We start from the raw sequence: 19843 nt of genomic DNA, 5'->3' as shown, positions 1-19843 counted from the left end.
GCATTTAGGTGTACCCCGTACCCCTAGACTCGGGTAACTTGCCGGCCCTCGACCTTCAGGTCGTAAAATGGCAAGTGGCGACTCCTTCTCACGTGCATCCGTCGCGCGTCCCTGGGAAGGTGGACACTCCCAAGCCGCGTTTGCTTAGGCGCGCGCATGCGTGCCCCGACGAGATTAAATTCGGGTGCGCACAATATGCATATTTTTTTTTTATCGACGGTGACTAGAAAATCATAGGACCTAGGAGTCAGGTGATCGCTAGATTTCTTTTTTCGATTGGATCAATTAGATTTTTTACTAGATGAGATGAGATAATGATATTATGTAGTGGATATCTCTAATATTTGATATCGTGGAGAAAATAATTAGTTATAACCACAGATTTATTATTGAAAATTGGATATGAATTTTTTTTTTAAGAAACTTAATTATCATTGAAATAATAATTAATTTAAGAATAAAAAATGTGAGTAGAACTAGAGACCCTCAAAAGGGTTATAAGTTGAGAGTTCAAAAATCAACGGGACATGAGGGCAGTCAAAGGTTCAGGGGGGCTCTTGGCTGGCGGATGGGCAAGTTGGCTCAGTTAGGGGGCTTGTCGGATCAGGCCAACGGCCTTTATTCTTTTTTCCAATAATTTATTTTGTTATTTAATTAAAATTTTGATTTGTTTGACAAAAATGAAAGTTAGAGCTAATTTCTTAAAAATAAAATCGGATGTTATTTCTATGAATTTCTGTAATCATTTGTTATATTACTTGTCACAATGCGTCACGACCTTTTTATGGTAGGAAAAATAGGCCAGGTGCTAGTGAGGCCATCACCCCCGAGATTGAGATGCCAATTTGAAATGTCTATCTCGGCCCATTATCAGAGTTGATGGTCTCACTGGTGGCCACCGCCTCTGGCAATAGTACCACCACCTACTTGGTGGGAGAATTTCTTTTTTATTATCATTTTTTAAAATTGTTTATATCAACTATTGAATTAAAATATACACAATATATTAATTCCCCACGTACGTGTCACGTCTGATTTTTTAATAATTTGAATGGAAAATGTTGACGACTATATAATTGGAACATAAAATAAACTATAGGTATTACCTTAAATTTAGTGTTACACGATATAATTTGCCATCCGATTAATTAAGTATTTACTATATATATATATATATATATATATATGCATATGAGTGTTATATTATAGTTTATCACCTAATTTTGAGTAAAATGCAACCCTGACCTTTGGACCTAGTGGTAAAGTGCCTCCCGACCTTTCAAATTTTGTACTAAACCACCCAAGCTATTTAGAAAGAAGCAAAGTACCCTTCCGATCACTTTTCCAATAATTTTTCCAGCAAAGATTTACTTTAATATTGTTTTAGTAATTTCAGATTTTAAAATGATGATTTCAATTATTAAAAACTTCGAAAGTTGAAAAGAAAAGCAGCCCAAAAGATCGTAGGGAGAGAAGGGTGGAATCATTCTGATGAGAAGGAGATTGTGTTGGGTTCTTCTGGTGTTTGTGTTAGAGGGGATGAGATAAGAACATAGTTAATAATTAGGACAGTTGCCCAAGCTTTGTCCTGTGAATTGCTCCACAGATCTCAAATTCCTGAATGAGAAATTCGAATAAGTTACACCTGGTAACCCCAAGGGGAAATATTAGATTTGTTAATCAAGACAATGCACATATAAAAAGAGAGGATGGAGAATAATAAACCCATTGGAATCCTTCCGAAACCGGTAGAGATTAATCCCACCAGAATCCTTCCATATAATTTGAATAAGCTCGGTCTTTCGGTCTCTTTGATCACAACTTCCATCACATACGGATTCCTCAATGATGGATTCTAACTGAAAATCAGTAAGAAATCTGGCTGGATCCACTGCCAGCTGCCAGTGAGATTTGAGGAAAATGCGGTGTCTTTATATTCTTTCCCTTTTTTTTAATTTAAAATTTTAATAATTAAAATTATTTTTTAAAATTTGAAATTAAACAATAATAAATTAAATATTGGCCGAAAAAGTGATCGGAGAAGTGATTGGTGATGCACTTTGCTTCTTTCTAAATAGCCCGGGTAGTATAGTGCAAAATTTGAAAGGTCATAGGGCACTCTGCCAGTAGGCCCAAAGGTTAGGATGTGAAGTGCATTTTACTCCCTAATTTTTTTATGTTTGCTTTTATTTTATTTTTCATTATTCTTTATTATTGTGGGAAAGAGCGATGAAAACTTAGATAAGAAAGAGGAGAAGGAGAAATAAATTAATACGGGAAGTTATAATGATTTATATATCAATCTAGTGAAGCATATATATATTTTTTGATGTGTACCTTGATATTCCGAAATCCAATGTGTTTCAACTAACTCAATTCGAGTTGGTTCGACCCACTAAGGAATAAAGTATTCAAACGTGAATTTTTTCCATTTACAAGACTCAAATCCGAGACTTGCTTAAGGAAAATAAGTGTCGAACCACTTAAACCATACTGGTAATCACATATATATTTAACAACTTTTACGTTTATATTCTAATTACATTTTGCCTTCAGTTGTAACTATACTTAAAAATTGATTATTCTGTCACTTTCTAATTGAAAAAAAAAAAACCAAGCTTTCCGGGAAAGTTCTTTGAGAAAAGAAATTCTTATTTTATTTTATATATTCATACATTATCATTCTGCATTTTAGGTGATTGGGTTAACATTTTCACACATTTAAATTAACATATATATGTTTTATAAATAATGCCTTCACGTGCATTGCATGTGTTTAGTCTACCCAAATAGGTCTGAGAGTAATTTCGGCATATTAAAATTGCGACAGTCCTGCCTTAAGCCCCTTATCACCTTCATTGAACAGTTCAATTCTAAAATAGTCATCATATCTTGGATATGAAATGCATGTTGAGAGGACCATTACAAATATATTATAATCGCATCAAATTACCGTATTTATCATATAATAATATTCCCCAGCACGAGTAAAAGATAATGATTCAATTACAACCAATTGTTGATTGAATTACCTAGCTAGCTATATCTATTATCTATCTATTATAACTACAGTTGAGAAGGAAAGTAGTTCGTCTATCTCCTGATAATACCTTTTAAAAAATAATATAACTAATTTATATCCATTAGATTAAGGATAGAATAATAATTTTAATATTTTTGTAACTACTCACTACTCAACTCCTTCCATTTCCCTCCCTTTTTCTCACCTTTCCTTTGCGCTGCATCTATACAATTTCTTTCTTCTACTACTAAATTTTATTTATTAAAATTTTAACCAATGAAAAGATATCTTTTTATTTTGTTACATATGTATATTATTAGATGACTAAAAAAGAAGCTATATAGCAAATTTCATTTTAGCCACCCAAATTGATCGTGATTCCCGTGCATAGCAGCACGGCCAACATCTAGTATTACATATCTCCCATGGCCATCTGACATTTTACAAAAAAATAGGGTCTGCGAGTGGAAGTTACCAAAGTTGGAGTTATTACCAAAATAATAAATGTAGTTAAAATCTAAAACAGTGTCGATATTAACAAAATTCATGTAAAAAGGAAGGACTACTAATCACCAAATCCCTCTATTGCAGTGATATACGCTCGGGAAGAGGGGCCTGTGAAACAGAGGTCCAAAATAAATGAGGATCATGAGCCCACAAGCCCATATTTATCAAATACCTCAAAGAGCCCATTAAACGGTCAAACGTTGCGAGGCAGTTAAACAAACGGTTCAAACTCGACGGCTGCAAGTAGACAATAATATCAAAGGGGCAAGACCAATTGACGGGGACAAAACAGAAAAATATGAGATCAATCACAGCTCCCATTCTTGAGGTATATATGATTGAGAAGAGACTAATTAGAGAACAACCCGTTGCTATGTATTGGATTATTGGTACTTGTTAAATAATATGAATCTTGCTATGTAACAAGAAACCTAATATTTTTTAAAATAATAAGTCACTTACTAAATAATAAAAAACTTAGTATTTTACAAGATGAATGATTATTTTATAAGAAACTTATTATTATGAATACAACTAGACTTATTCAATTGCAAGTTTCCTTTACCAATTCTAAGAGACTTACCATATTTTGGAGTGTCGTCCCTCAACCAATCGGGGTCGTCGGCAACCTCTGTCGTCACAGGCAATCTCAATTGGGAGTGCGGTGGCCGTCGTTAAAGCCCCACTGATCGAAAAAGTTGACGCCGTACTAACATTGATATCAAATTGATAATTTTTGTATGTTTAGATCAAGAAAAAAAGTTCGTACTAAAATTGATAAAATGAGGAAAGTATCGGTTCTTTTAGGTAATTAATCCTAAATATTATTTTACAAGATAAGTTTATTTGCCATATATTTTTTAAAATTTTAGTTGAAAATTTAATCATATAAATAAATAAAATTGATAAGAAGTTGTAACCTACATAAAGTTTTAAATTTAATTGTCAAACAAAAAGAATATGACAACATGCATAAGTACATGGCGGAACCTCACCAGAATTCCTAGCAAATAATCTGGATGATACCTTTTCAGTCCATAGTTTCCAGTCGAGCAATGAGAAATAGTTTAATCCTTAGTTATGATACTACAGGTGGAGTGAGAACCTGGCCACGATGTTTTCAAATTAGACAAACTTCAATAGACATAACATAAAACAATGAGTGTATCTTTCGTTCGGGATAAATTATTGAAATATTGAGTAAATTACTTAGAGTACTTTGTGGGTATTTTTTTTCTTTGGATAGACAAGACGAGGCTGAGGCCGTAGAAACCATAAATATAAATTAAAGAAGGTATTGCATAGTGGCGCATGCTTTCGCCTGATAATCAAGAAGTTTCAAATTCGATACTCGTTGGGGACCACTCATGCCTCTATATTAACTATTAGGATTTCTCCTAAAGTTAGGGGGTAAATTGTAATGCTCGGTTAATACTAATTAGAATTTTCTTGAATTATTGGGTTTTCTTAATCATTAAAGTAAAGTTTCCAAAATCTTGAAATTTTAATTTTAAATAAATATATTTACAAAATGATGCAAATAAAAAAATATTTTTCTAAAAGAGATGTTAGCAGCTCAATATATTTTATAAATGATGAATTTTATAGTTTTTTATTAATTAATTGAATATTTTTTGTATATTTAACATAATATTATCTAATAATATATATGAATACAACTGTTTCTGAAATTTTCGATGAGATGTTATTATCCACATATTTCATAGTAAATCTCAAATTTATGATTTTTCTATATATTTAAAAAAAATTATGACCTTATTTCTTTATTTAAATAAATCTTTTCTCATAAATTATGTTGAAAAGCTTTTAGGAAAATACTCATTCTTGCTCTCCAAACATTATTTGATTTTTCATTTTCATCATAAACATTTTTTATTCAATCTTATCCTCATCGTCACTTGTTTTGTTCAGTTTCATCCTACCGTTTGATCTTCCCTCAAACTTACTATTTTTGAATTTTTAGTGATAAAATTAATTTCTAAAGATGTAAAAAGGGAAAAAAAAAAAGAAAAAAAAAGAGAGCGCACACACACAAACTTGGAAAGAGCTGGAGAAGGAGAGTGAGGAGGTGAGATCTCCATAATTTGGGGGAGGGGACAATGTCGGCCGCTGCCACACCCTCCCCGAGATCAATGGATTCCTTCGAGTAAATTTGAGGATAAGACTGAATTAAAAGAATAAAAAGTAATTTCTTTACAAAAAAAAAGTTGAAAAAATTGGGATAATTTACTGATTTTTTAGGGACATAATACGATATGGTGAGATTATTCAAATATTTTTTTTAACCTCTAAAATTTATAAGGAAAAAATATATGTGATAGCATAACATTTTACTTTTGCATCAATTTTATCACAACTTTTTAAAATTATACTATGTAACACAGCTTTTAAGATGTAGTGTCAATTATGATCTGACGTTAAATTTTCCGTGAAAATTAAACGGAAAGCTGAAATAAAGCACGTGTGAATGAATAGTGAGCCCAGACTTTTGTCACATGTGGAATAACCCATATTTCAATCCGCCCGTTGTCCTTTTACCCACCCAACTCCCTCACCATCAATCAATTACTTTGAATTGTTCTTTCTAAAAAAACCACGCCATCAATAGAATGACAAAAAAATCACATATGAACTTATTGCGGCATAGAGTGAACAAGAGATGAAAAATTGTTAGAAAGAAGGGAAGCTCATACCTATCAAATGAAATGTAAACCTTAATTCGTTATTCTATGGGAACAAAAGAGGGAGAAGTGAACAAAAAGACTGGCAAGCTCGTAGGTGAAGAGAGAGAAGAAAGGGCAAAGCATTGAACTGAAGAGAAATCTGAGGCTGCATCAATAGAGTGAAAAACAACCATACTATCAATAGAATAAAAAAAAATCACATATGAACTTATTGCGGTTCATATAGGGAACAAGAGATGAAAAATTGTTAGAAAGAAGGGAAGCTCATAACTGTCAAATGAAATGCAAATCTTAATTCGTTATCCTATGGAAGCAAAAGAGGGAGAAGTGAACAAAAAAATTGGCAAGCTCGTGGGTGAAGAGAGAGGAGAAAAGGTAAAGCGTTGAACTGAAGAGAAATTTGGGGCTGCATTGAGGCAAGAGATGTGTTAAGAGGTGGGAATGAGATTCGGGTATTGATGGTAAGGGAGTCGGGTGGGTAAAAGGGCACCGGGCGGGTCAAAATATTTCGCATGTGATAAGAGTCTAGACCCATTATTCATCCACTAATGTGCCACATTAGCATTACATTTAATTTTCTCGGAAAATTTGACATCATGCGACAGTTAACAAAACACCATAAGCAATATGCTATATATTGTAAAATGTTGTGATAAAATTGACACTAAAGAAAAAGGTCATACCATGATTGACACTACACCATAAACAATGTGCTATATAGTGTAATTTTAAAAGATTATGATAAAATCGACATAAAAACAAAAGGTTGTGTTATGAGATATATTTTTTCCAATTTTATATAAGTACTCTAAAATTGCCTTATATATATATATATATATATGTGTGTGTGTGTGTGTGTAGCAGCACACTAGAGAAGTCGGTCATAGTAAATCATCCAATCCAACCGCCTCTCTTCCACTCCAAATCCAAATTAAATCACCACGCTATGCGCAAAAACTCGTCATTCTCGACCAAGCCAGTCTTTTGCTCCAACACATCCAACCCCCTCGCTTCTCCTTTCAATCGACCTGAGTCCTTCCGCCTCTTCCACCTCCACAGACGGACTTCCATCGATCCACAGTATCCGGGATGGTGAAGTTGTTGTCCTCAATTATACTGCCTCTACAGCTAGCGATTCGAGTCGATCAGCCAGTGATCTAGTAGGCAGGTAACTTCTTGACCGATCAATCGAGGGCTTTTTTGTTCGATTTGTTTTAAATTGTTAACTTTTTTGTATCAATCCTCTCTTCGGTTCATGTATATCATGATTCTTCGATACATCGGAGAACCTCGAGATCAACACAATGAGTTGCATGGTTCGGTTAAGCTTGCTGCATGGTAAGATCGCAGCGCGAGAATCTGTCAATGGTTGTGATGATTTTGGTCATTTACGTAACTCCGATTCAGTTGAAAAATTGTTTGGGATGCATACAATCAGGCGCGGTTGATTTTATATATAATTGGGACCTAAAAAAATGGGTTTTATAAATATATGTATGATTTGGTTTTTATTATATATGCATATGTATATATATTCGTAAAATAAATTTGAATAATATATTATAATTATGAAAAATACAAATTATATGTACGAAGTGATATTTTTATTATTTTCTCTCTTTCTGTTTTAAAAATAAAAAATCGAGTGAAGTATTCTCTCAATCTTATATACCTAAAATATTAGGAAATTTTCAAACGAAATGGCATCAAACTAATCAAACGGTCGTAATGTAAAATTTGTAAATTCAAGATTTAACGATGATTTCGACTGATCGGTACGTGGAAACGAAAATTCATTGAGACAGAGTGTATGAATTGATCATATCATTCACGAAGTTCATTATATTCCCTGTAAACAATTATCATAGTGCAAACACTATCAAATCCACATCAATGCATATTTGTTTGCCGCATATCAAACAATAGTTGTTCAATCGAACGTGTTACGGGAATGACCTAAAAACCATCACGACTATACCAATCACAGATTCGAGCCCCAGCGATCTCACCATTTGTTGCTAGCTTATATTTGACTTGGGGTGGACGGAGCATGCAACCCATGGTGATGAACTCGGGAACTGAATCTTGATTAATAATCCAAGAAGCGACCCAAGGCAGAGGATGGATCGATTCTCAGAGATTGAAACGGTCGGACGTGGTCTCCCAAGCTGGCGGCGCCTCCTGCAAGTCTACGTCCAGTGGGGTCTCCTATGCCTCTGGCTTCTTCTGATCATTAGGCAGCGGTGGCTGCACGGTTTCTTCTGGACGGGAGTTGTCCTGTTCCCTCCTGTGGGGCACTGATAACTGAGGCATGGCCGCTGTGTCCGATGATTCCTTGTTGTTGTTTTTGTTGTTGTTGATGTTGGTGTAATCGAGGGCATCCCAACGCGGTGGACAGAGACCGTGGGGGTGGAGAAGAGGTCCGGGGTAGTGAGATGGGAACGGTGGTTGAGGGTGAAGTTGGAGCGGGAGTTGTTGGTGATGAGGATGGATTTGTCCAGCAAGAGCGTGGGGAGCCTGGAGTTGATCGGGAAGAGCATCAGGTCCGAGAAGGAGAGGCGCTGAGGGACAATGTGGTAGGAGAAGCGGAGGGGGTCGAAGCCGATGACTGAAGGGTCCGGGTCCGGGTATTTTGATACAAATCGATATCTTCCTTTTTTTTTTTTTTATTCCTAGTTATAATGGAGGCTTATGACGTAGTATAAGAATAGAAATCGCAAAGTTAAATAAAGGGGCACGTGAGTCCCACTAACGAGGATCGAATCCGAGACATTATGGTTTCTCGGTGGCAACTTCTACCACTACACCAAATCCCCTTCCTTTACCCTTTTTTTTTTCTTGGCATAATTACAATTACAATAATCGATATCCTTATTAGAGTACAAGGAATTGCCTGTCCACTCTTGATGATTTGCTGACTGTCAATGTCATCGGCATCGATATATTTCGGGTTTTTGTTGCCACAAGCCATCCAGGTAAATCCTATCAGCGCCTTCTCTCTTCTGATGTATGTTATATTTCTTCTTTTGTATCACTTGGAATGTATTCTCTTTTATGCTGGAAAGTGAAATCCAAAAGCAGGTTCAGAAATCCTTAACATTGATATTCATATGAAGTATCAAACCTGAACTGTCAGCTGTGGAGACTCATTATTTCTCTATCACCGCTTTTCGACTTATCATGCCAATTTTCCTTTATTGATAAACTACTAAAATAAGATTTTACTGCTTATATTCATTTTGATTAGTTGCTTTTCCAGATTATTGAAATTATGGATCCAAACGATCAGTGCACCAAGTACTGGAAAACCGTAAATTAGGCAGGAATTGATACTCTAGTATCATATCAATTATTATAATTGAAATAATTGGGATGATTTAAAGGGTTTTTCAATAGATGTGATATGACATCATGATATTATCTAATAAATATTTTTTAAACTTTCAATAAATAATTTTTATAAGTACTTTGAAATTGCCTTTTGAATAGCGTACTAGAAAAAGTCGGTCATCCAACCGTCTTAAGATCTTCCACGCCAAATTAACCCCTTGCTATGGCCTAATTCCTCAAATTTGGAATGGCCAATGTATCGGGGACATCATCCTCGATTACACTGCCGCACTTCCTCTACAACTCAAGTCGATTGGCTGGTGATCTAGTAGGTACGTAATTTCTCGATTGTGGACATTTTTTGTTCGATTTGTTTTGAGTGTCAACCTTTTGTGTCGATCTTCTCATCAGTTCATATATGTCAAGATTCTTCAATAAATCAAAGAGACTCGGGTTCATCACTATGAGTTGCATGATCTGATCTAGTCCAGGCCAAGTAAGCACATCTCGTGGTGAGGGTCTATATGCGAGAATTTGTCAACGGTTGTGATGATGATTATGCCCATCTTGTGATGATTGGGGTCGATCCCAATGACCGTGGGGTCCGGGTCCGGATCATTGGCCTGGGTGGCGTAGGACAAAAGGCAGTTGGCGGAGAGTGATGGGAAGCTGAAGTCATCGGGCAGAGGGGAAACATGGAGGGATCCGTTGGGGAGAGGATCTTTCCCCAGTTCCCGAAGTCGCCCGACCCAATCAGCGCATCGATGATGTTGTGAAGCTGCTGGGGGCTGAGGCCGTCATCTCCATAGGCCTGTGCGCGAGCTGCTGCTGCAGTCAGTGCCCGCAGTGATGTGGCTGTCACTGTCAGGGCAGTGAGGAGGAGGCCAGAGCCATAGACGAAGCAGCACCGACGTCGGAGGAATGAGTTTGCCATCGCCGTGGATTAACGGAGGAGGGGAAGGGATCAAGAGGAAGGAAGGAGCTGTTCTTCGATGGGTTTCTTGAGTTCGTTGCACCAGTGGCTCTCTCTCTCTATCTCTCTCTCTCTCTCTCTCTCTCTCTCTCTCCCTTCTTGGAGAGCAGACCGGAATAATAAGTGGAATGATGATGATTTCTCCATGCAAGGATAACTATATGATAGGAGGCGATACACACGCACACACGCAACAAACACGTAAGTGAAATATAAATACAATACAAACATGCATTAGCTTTAAAAAATATCAATCTCAAATGTTGGGTTTTCTATTTTCAGTAACAAGGTCGTGCCACTTATGTCTTCTGATTGTATTTTATACTTGTATCCTGTAAAATGTAAGAGAATTTTAACATTTTAGAATGAGAGTAAGCAGTCTTATCAAAACTTTCAAAAAGAACAAAAGAGGAAAACGAGACAAAAAAAAAAAGCGTTAAAGTCTGTATGTACATATGAGAAAGCTTCGGTATTTTGTTTTTTCGATCAACGCATAAACGTAAGACTTAAAATCCAAAGTGACAAAATAGCTGTTGAAGCTCTTCACATCGAACATAATATCACAAACCCGGACTTTGTTCGTGACTCGATGAATCAGATTAGTAGAATAATAGCTCCATCACCTCAACACAGCAAGACATCAACAAGAGCAGTAGACGAAGCAGCACCGACGTTCGAGGAATGAGTTTGCCATCGCCGTGGATTGAGAGAGGAGGGGAAGGGATCAAGAGGAAGGAAGGAGCTGTTCTTTGATGGATTTCTTGAGTTCGTTGTACCACCACCCCCCCCCCCCCCCCCCCCCCCCCCCCCCCCCCCCTCGGAGAGCAGAGCGGAATAAGAAGTGGAATGATGATGATGTCTCCGTGCAAGGAGCAAACCATATGATATATACATATATAAGAGGCGATATACACACACACACACACATGCACACACACACACGTAAGTGAAAACTTACGTACGTGAATTTTAACATTTTAGAATGATAATATGCAATCTTTATTAAAACTTTCAAGAAGAACAAAAGAGGAAAACAAGACAAAAGAAAGTATCCGTTAAGTCTGTATTTACATATAAGAAAGCTTCGGTATTTTGTTTTTTCGATCAATGCATAAACGTATGACTTAAAATCCAAAGTGACAAAATAGCTGTTGAAGCTCTTCACATCGAACCTAATATCACAAACCCGGTCTTTGTTCGTGAATCGATAAATCAGATTAGTAGAATAATAGCTCCATAACCTCAACACAGCAACACATCAACAAGAGCACAGTAATTGCCCCCCCCCCCCCCAGACAAAGATAGTTGGCATCACCTCAACAAGAAAAATAGACCACCAAGACCACAGTAATTCCCCCGACCAGACAGACGAAGATCTTTGGGAACCCTATGTGAGGTCGTTTTCATCAAGCGGCTCGTCATCCTCCTTGGAGGTATCATTCCTCCGGCTGCTACTGACATCTCCTGTTGGCAATTTTCTCGCAAGCCTGATTATCTGTAGCAAAGCAGATAAAGTGCGAATAAAGAACCAGCTATAATTTTGAGCAACTAAATCGAACTTTAGTATGCAAGTGATTAGTATAAGTATATATAGCAGTAGACAGCTTGAAATACTAATCTTTTCGTTTTTTCTTAAAACAATAAACCTACCACATGATCGAGATGCGAAATAGTGCTCGACTGAGCTACACGTTTGATTTCCTCAACATCACCCTCATTATAAGCGGTGAGGAGTTTAATGGCGCAGCGGTTCTGATCACTTTTCAAGAACGCATCAATCCTGTCAAGCCAAAAAGTGCCCGAACGAGTCCAAATTAGACTTCAATAGAGAAAGAATAAAATATTCCTTCTTCTCAATCGAATAAATCCTTTGATCTTCCATAATAACCTCTAATCTAATAATAGTGTACTCCGTTCATCATTGGAGTACATATCCATAACCATGGCATACAGAGAAATTCACATATCAAATGTGAAGTTCAAGATTCTCTGCCTACTTCCATTTCAACTAAACCGCAGAAATGGCATTAGATTTAATGGATATAACATGTAAATTTGATCATTTCTATGATGACTTCCACAATTCTTGGCCAACTCAAAATTCAAAGCAGATTTCAGATGTGTGCAGCTGTCTCACAAGACAACCAATTAATGAGCAAGGAGAAGCTCCACAGCAGCAGAAACTATAATTTACTCTTGAATGATGAAAGTGAACAACCTCATTCAAATTGTGCAATGAAGAAAATAGATGCAGGAACTTTTACAAACACTCACTGAGAGCAATCGTTGTAGCACTTCTCTGCCTGATCGATATCATGGACATACACGTAGACAATAATTGCACTGAGATATGCCTGATGAAAACAAACTTACATAAATCAAATCGTTTCTCTGGAAGGCAAAGAGCAAAGTCAGATAATATTTTGAAGGTGTGTAATGAATACTCAAATTAAATTATTCCCTTTTACACCTAGTGCGAGAAAAATGAAGATCTCTTCTACAATACCAGACAAAAATGCAAACCAAACAGAAAAAAGTATGACACATTATAGAAGTTGACTTCACAGTAGAATTTGGGATGGTCTCAAAAAGTGCAGATTCATGCGTGATCAGGGGAAAAGGAGAGGAATCAAAGGGGTCACCAATTTGTATGCCTTCCAATGGGAAAGCACTAAATAATATCCTAGCTCCTCTCACTAATATCAATGATTACTAATGCTAAAAAAGCCACCAATATTCAACAGAGCACCGACATACATCTAGATGAATTAGCCACAAACTAAGAGACTAGCCTCAATTCAAAATTGGCTCCATCTAGACGTTACTTTCCCTTTCCTTCCAAAATCAGACTGCCCAGTCCCAGCTCATTCTCCATTTTCCACAAGAAAATGTCTTTTGGTCGCTTAAGCATTTTCCACCAGGGGAGCATCTGGCACTTCCATCATGATTTTGGTCAATGCCTTCACTTCACTTCCACATTCATTGATGTCGTGGAAGACAAATTAGATGTCTTAGTTCGCCAAGGTTTATCATAGCCAAGGATCATGTTGGCTTGATGCAGATACTTTAAAAAACCGACTGATGTGGATGAAAAATAGTCGACGAATGTATTCTCCACACTACTATCAAAGTACGTCATTTTTATCATAAACATAGACATCATCGATAGTTACTGTCTGACATCTTCAACTGCAGTACTCTACTCGAAGGGTGCAAAAGACAGGCCCCAGCACTCTAATTTTTTCTATGATACTCATAGATCTCCAATTGCGTTCTGGAAAAGAGGATAGAAAGGTTCTCTTTCTGTCATTGTCTGAATGATGATTTTAATCCCCTAAAGTGTGAAAAATTCCTCCAAAGTCTAGATGCAAGCCAACTACGTGTTAGTGAAAACCGTGACAATCTACCCAACATAATGATGCCCAAAGTGGCTGTACGTGGAAATTTAAGCAACGAAATAGAATTTTGGGGGCGATTATGGTATATACAAATTGCATCAATCAGAGCTGAAGCCCCTACCACCTTTATCAGTTCGATTCTTGGCATGTTAAGAAGACAGTAGGATAAGAAGACAGAAGGATTTCTAACATTCTATCTGCCAGCAAAAATGCAGCCTAAAAGTAATAATTTCGAAATTTGATGAGACGCCTAATGAGAATAGTCAATTGTTGATTGAATTACCTAAATAATAGATAGGAATTGTATTATATTTCCCAGGGCTAATGGCATGAGTAAAACGACAGAAGGCCTCAGCAATTTCCCTCACCCCCCACAGCCCCAAAAACCCCCCAACAACAAAATCAAAATATACAGCAAAAAAAAAAAATCAGGAGATTCCAGACCTTGCATTGGCTGTTTGTAGCATTGCATTTATCTGCTGCAAGTCCCAATCTCAACAAGAATGTTGCTGCGTCTGAGTACCTGATGATAATGACATATGGAACCATTACTCAATGATCATTAGCAAGGCATAAATCGGCATACATCAATCAGAAAAGCCAGAATAGATAAATAAGAACTCTCACGAAATGTTGCTTCTTTTCCCGCAGTTTTCAGACACATATAGATGTAAATAGGTATGAAAAAAGACGGAGAAACAGAGCGGTCAATATTTCAATTGAGTGGTTATAATTCATCCAAGGTCCTTGATCTAACTTCTTTCATCCTATGGCAAATTGACACATTTCACAATCAAAATTCTATGTAACTAAGCCACAGCTTCGTCCTCTTAATTTTGATGAATTCAAATACTGATTAAACAGATTCCTGAGAACATGCTAGCCTTTTTCTTTTACAAGATTCAAATGCATTAATGAATGATAATGGATGCAATGCACTTTTTACTGAATAATGGTTCGACGGAAAGGCCATTGGTTTCTTTGACATAAGACACTTCTTAGACCATAAATCCCAAAATCTGACGATTGGTGTAATTTGTATTAAACCATTACATAGATGCACTAAAATTAACTCAGTGATAGAAAGGAGTAATTCTCTATGAAAAATGGGTATGCAAATAATAAGATGTGAAGTTTGCACTAATAGAATCTTGACAAACAGTCAGTTTAAGTTAGACTGCAAACCTCACAGAAAGATAAGGAATCAGTTGTCACTTCCCCTAAATAATAGCAAGAACAAGGAGAAGAATTTTCCAAGGTTCCATCTACATTTCTTTACTCAAGCAAAAGATTACTTACTTTTCAAGTTTCACATAAAGAGCTGTCACAGCACGGTAAAGATCGAAGGCCATTTGTTCTTTGCCGTCTTCTTCAAGAAGAACACAAGCATCAGTGTACAATTGAACAGCCTCCTCAGGAGCTCCCTCTTCAAGAGCACTGTAAAACATTTCGAGGTCACTTTCAGGGGATAAAGTTTAGATACTAAGTAGATATGCCAAACAGATAAAGCTAGAGGAAGAAAAAAGAGAGACAAGTTATCGAACTAAAGCTAGAGACTACACATAATTAATTGATGATCTTTCAAATATGGCCAACTAAACAACATTAATCAGTAAAACAAAGCCAAGTAAAAAGGACAGAAAGTAAATGTATGTTTATACTTGAATATCAAACAATTACATTAAGACTTTTTTCCATAAAAAATGTAATCAGTTTAAAAATCAAGTATCTTCCGTTAAAAAGAACTTGAGAATCAAATTCTCTCTATGGAATATTCATATATATTACTCTATCCTATTCTGTATAACATACACAAATGACAGCATTAAAAATGAAAGCAACAAACGGATGAACTATGTATTTACCGTGCACCCTTTGCAAGAGCATCCGATGCAGGCTGTGATCTTCCACATTCATTATACAACTCGGAAGCCCTTCGATAAAAGTCAGCAACCTCTTTCCAATTTCCTAATTCCTTTGCTAGAGCAGCAGCAGACTCCATATGCTTAGCAGCATCCCAAGGACTTTTATCCGTCAAGGACATAAAAATGAGAAGAGAATTAATCTAGAAATTAACTTAACAGTGAAAAGGATACGAGGAGAGCATCTCCTGGCCTTTTGAGGCCTTCTCAAATGCTATCTTGGCCTGCTCATAATTTTTTGCAAACCTATACGCAATAGCTTGAACAGAAGAAATATTAATAAAGGATTAGAAAAGCAAAAACAAATTACAGCACTTCATATGAACCAGAATTGTGACTTTTACTGCAGGTTTCTGAAGGTAACATAACAAATGAGTTAGCTTACCTGCTTGCTCATAGAAAGCAGTTGCACTGCTCCAATCAGCATTCCACCTCGTAAGACTTAATTTTGTTCTGGTGAGCACAAAGATTGGAAAAGTGATTAAACTCTTGTGCTACATACAACATTTTGCACAATGCTGGATTAATAGAAGAATTTCAACCAATGCTTAAGAAGCCGAGGAAATTGATCCTGCACTGCCCATTGAATCAGTACCAATTGAGATGATCCAAGAAATCCATCAACTCCTTGTTCAATAAATCATCCAATCAAGGCTTACCGGGAGGGGTTGAAATTGATGGCACCAAAGGGAGCCACCCCATTAGCGTTTAAAATCAAGTAGGAGTACATCATAAAAACATGACTCCTAATAATATCAATGAGAACTTAGTTTCATCATTCTCAGGGGGGAGAAAATGAAGAGTTAGATATTCTCTCCCCTCATCTTCTTCATCTACTACTACTTATATTTGTTTCTCAAATCTCAGCATCTCCCATAGTAATAATAAGCAACAAAAGATGGACCTCTGAGCTTCTCGTGCTAGATCTAAACTTATAGCAGACAAAAGTCCCTCACTTCATATTTCCGTAACTTGACATACGAAATGCATGGAATTCCATCAAGCATTGCTAAACATGAATAAAGATATCCACAAAACAGAGTACAAAAGCTCAATTCCACCAATCTCTCTCTATGTGTGCGTGTGTTAGTGGGTGGATAAGATCCAACAGATGAATAGAGATTTGGGACGCATCCCCTTCGTCTGTCTGGCAAAAGAGACAACTTTCATCGGGAAGTTTACTTCACAAGAGAATTACAGGAGCAGAAATTAAAACTAAATATCATATGAATTCCCAAGAAACTCTGCAAAATCAAGGAGCTGACATCGTCTACAATGAAATCCAGGCAAACAACCACAGCATTCCCCAGCACACAGAAGCCGTCATCTCGACTGACGAATTCATCATCACATTCACAAGTCTCAGAAACTATCGAATTAGTCGAATGGGGGTTTTGATTTCAGTTGGCGGGCGATCAAAGTCACGGAAAAGCAACGGCGATTATCAAATTATCCACGAGAATGAATGAAATGACTTCACAAAATCGGAATCGAACCATGTCGAGATTTTGCCGGAAGGAAACAGAGAGAAGGAAAAGAGGGACTAACAGCTTGTCGGCTTTGAGCATGAGCTTGTCGGGATCGGAACCGGCCATCGCTTCCTTCCCCTGTTCTGCTTAAATTTCTCCGTCTCCCTAACGCTTTGCAGCTGCGCTGTATACTCTATTCCCTTCCTCCCGAATATCTGGTTTTGCTTCTGACCTGTGAATCCATCCGATATTTTCTTTTGTTTGGCGAACAACGAGTAAATCGGATTGTTTTTTTTTTCCCCGATAAAAAAGTAAACTATCAAAAATTATTATAATAAAGTAATTTATAATATTTAAGTAAATTAGTTCTATACCGAATAAGTTTACGATTATTAAGAAATTAGTTGAGGTAAATTATTTGACTTCACCCTAAATTAAGGAGTTTCAACAGTTAGATCAATTATAATTACAATTATATCAATATATATGTATAAATAAATCGAAGTGCACGATGTAGGGACACCTTCTAAACTCGATATAAAACTCTTAGCTTCATAAATAGGTGTCCTTACAATTCCACTTGACGAATTTTGCCACTCTAATTAATCCACATTATTCGTACATATTAATTAATTATAAATCTATACCTATAATATACATATACATATAATAAAACAAAACAGAATTGGTACATTTATGATGTATTAAACATTTTAGTGTAACTAATTGATTTTATTTTCTAAAAATATTTTTAAAAAATATTTTATTTTCAAGATATTAAAATAAAATATCTTAGAATATTTTTACCTTGATATTAACTTAAAATTATATTAGATAAATTTCATAAATAAGAATTTCTCCCTTGTTTTATAATTGCACCAATTAAGAATATGTATATATATTTTACATTGATAATATACTAAATAAAGAAGTACTGGGTACTATAATTTTGATTTTTATAGTTTATAAAAAAAGAAAAAATTTATTTCATATTTTTATAACACATGAACATCATTAATTATGGGATTCATTAAAACTTAAAATAAAATATATAATTAAATGGTAATTGGTTCACTTATAAAAGCATATTTGATGCAAATGAAAAGACAAATATTTATAAAAGAAAATCACTTGATAAAATTGATTATATTTTTCTGATAGTTGTATATTTCATTCATTACTAGAGTCTCACGATCATATCAACAAAGAAAATCTTTCAATCCGAAATTGCTAATTTTGATTATATTTTAATGCAACCTTAAGCAATATAAACACACACAAAAAAATGATATGGCTACGTCTTATGGAAGCAAACTACAAGGATGGTTTTGGGACCATTTCTCAGATTTGCTGCCTCATCAATCTATTTTCCATATCGTTGCTAAGCTTCCGGCGAGCCCGTTAAGTGAACCTGATTGTCCACCATGGAGGGTGACTTCGGATGGGACTTTCTCTGTCAAATCCGCTTATGCTCTTCTGTCGAAGGATGAGCTTGCAGGAGGAGTGTTCGTGGAAACTCATGTGGAAGCGGCACGGGCCAGCAAAGGATACGCAATTTCCTACATGTTGTTCGAGAGTACCCAATAATGAAGCCGATATGGAAGAAGCTATGGACAGGTCAATTGCCCCCATTCCTTCTTTCATGATAATAAGAAGCACTGGTTGATACGTAATCTAGCAATTTCAGCACCGGGATGGATCTTCTAGTCTCTCCTGGGCGGTCATATTCGAAGTGGGCCGCTGGGTGTTGTGGCAGTAAAGGAACAGAACCATTTTCTACTCCCACTTCACAAGGCCACACCCTCTCGTCGAGGTCGCGGGGGCCAATTGGGGATGTCGGCCACCTTGGTCGAGAACTTTTTTTTTTTTTTTTTTTGAAATGGTCTAGTCCCATGTTGGCAACTCATACACACAGAGTGGGAGAGAGCGATATTGAGGGAGCCAAGGGCAACCTGCAAAAGACAAACACAGAGACAGAAGTGAGACTGAGTGGGGAGGGGGCCACGACTAGATATGCAGAAGCGCATATATATATATAGAGAGAGAGAGAGAGATAGAGAGAGAGAGAGGGAGATGGGGAGGGAGAGAGAGATTGGATGGAGGTGGCGTTGATCGAATCGAAGGAGAAGGATGCAATACACAAAGCACATATAAAGAGATTAGAGAGATTGGAGTGGGAGGATGCTTAAGGGTGTTATCCATCCAAGTGAGGTGCTGGGCTGGAAGCAAACCAAGAGAGAGAGAGAGAGAGAGGAAAAAAGAAAAAGAGAAGAAGAAGAGTGTAAAATTTCCACTAGATCTATAAGAAATTGAGTCTATTTCTAATCTAAAAGTTCGAGTTAGTAGGTTGTGGTATTCAATTTTTTATAAATCCATTGGAGTCTTCCTAGTTTTTCCTTGTATGATATAAACTCTCAATACCCGTCTCATTTGACAACATATGGTCTTTTCTAACTTGCAATAATGCGTCACTTGCTATTTAAACACCTATCCTTAACAACTAGTCACAAGTCGGGC

The 19843-nt window shown here is 36.5% G+C and overlaps 1 protein-coding gene and 1 long non-coding RNA gene across 2 annotated transcripts; both read right to left on the bottom strand.

Moving 5' to 3' along the window:
* Window positions 1–10756: 10756 nt before the first annotated feature.
* Window positions 10757–11308, bottom strand: LOC116213142. Its single transcript, XR_004158005.1, has 2 exons — window positions 11161–11308; window positions 10757–10869 (listed from the first exon to the last, which is right to left on the bottom strand). It is a non-coding gene; the product is annotated as an uncharacterized LOC116213142 (long non-coding RNA).
* Window positions 11309–11573: 265 nt separating this feature from the next.
* LOC116214995 (gamma-soluble NSF attachment protein) lies at window positions 11574–17579 on the bottom strand. The gene is made up of 9 exons (XM_031550541.1): window positions 17406–17579; window positions 16243–16310; window positions 16032–16116; window positions 15801–15959; window positions 15235–15372; window positions 14380–14458; window positions 12812–12891; window positions 12188–12317; window positions 11574–12032 (listed from the first exon to the last, which is right to left on the bottom strand). The coding sequence occupies exons 1-9, from the start codon at window positions 17450–17452 to the stop codon at window positions 11925–11927; spliced, it is 894 nt and encodes a 297-aa protein (XP_031406401.1). The 5' UTR covers window positions 17453–17579; the 3' UTR covers window positions 11574–11924.
* Between the last annotated feature and the right edge of the window lie 2264 nt (window positions 17580–19843).

Source organism: Punica granatum, chromosome 7 (genome assembly GCF_007655135.1).
Source record: "Punica granatum isolate Tunisia-2019 chromosome 7, ASM765513v2, whole genome shotgun sequence".
Classification (NCBI taxonomy): Eukaryota; Viridiplantae; Streptophyta; class Magnoliopsida; order Myrtales; family Lythraceae; genus Punica; species Punica granatum.
This window is presented reverse-complemented; position numbering and strand designations above follow the sequence as displayed.

Coding starts and splice junctions, on each gene's coding strand:
- LOC116214995 (XM_031550541.1), bottom strand. CDS start 17,452: ATGGCCGGTTCCGATCCCGACAAGCTCATGCTCAAAGCCGACAAGCT. Junction 12,892..14,379: donor CTACAAACAGCCAATGCAAG/GTCTGGAATCTC, acceptor TGTTTTCATCAG/GCATATCTCAGTGCAATTAT. Junction 12,318..12,811: donor TGCTACAACGATTGCTCTCA/GTGAGTGTTTGT, acceptor TTGGCTTGACAG/GATTGATGCGTTCTTGAAAA.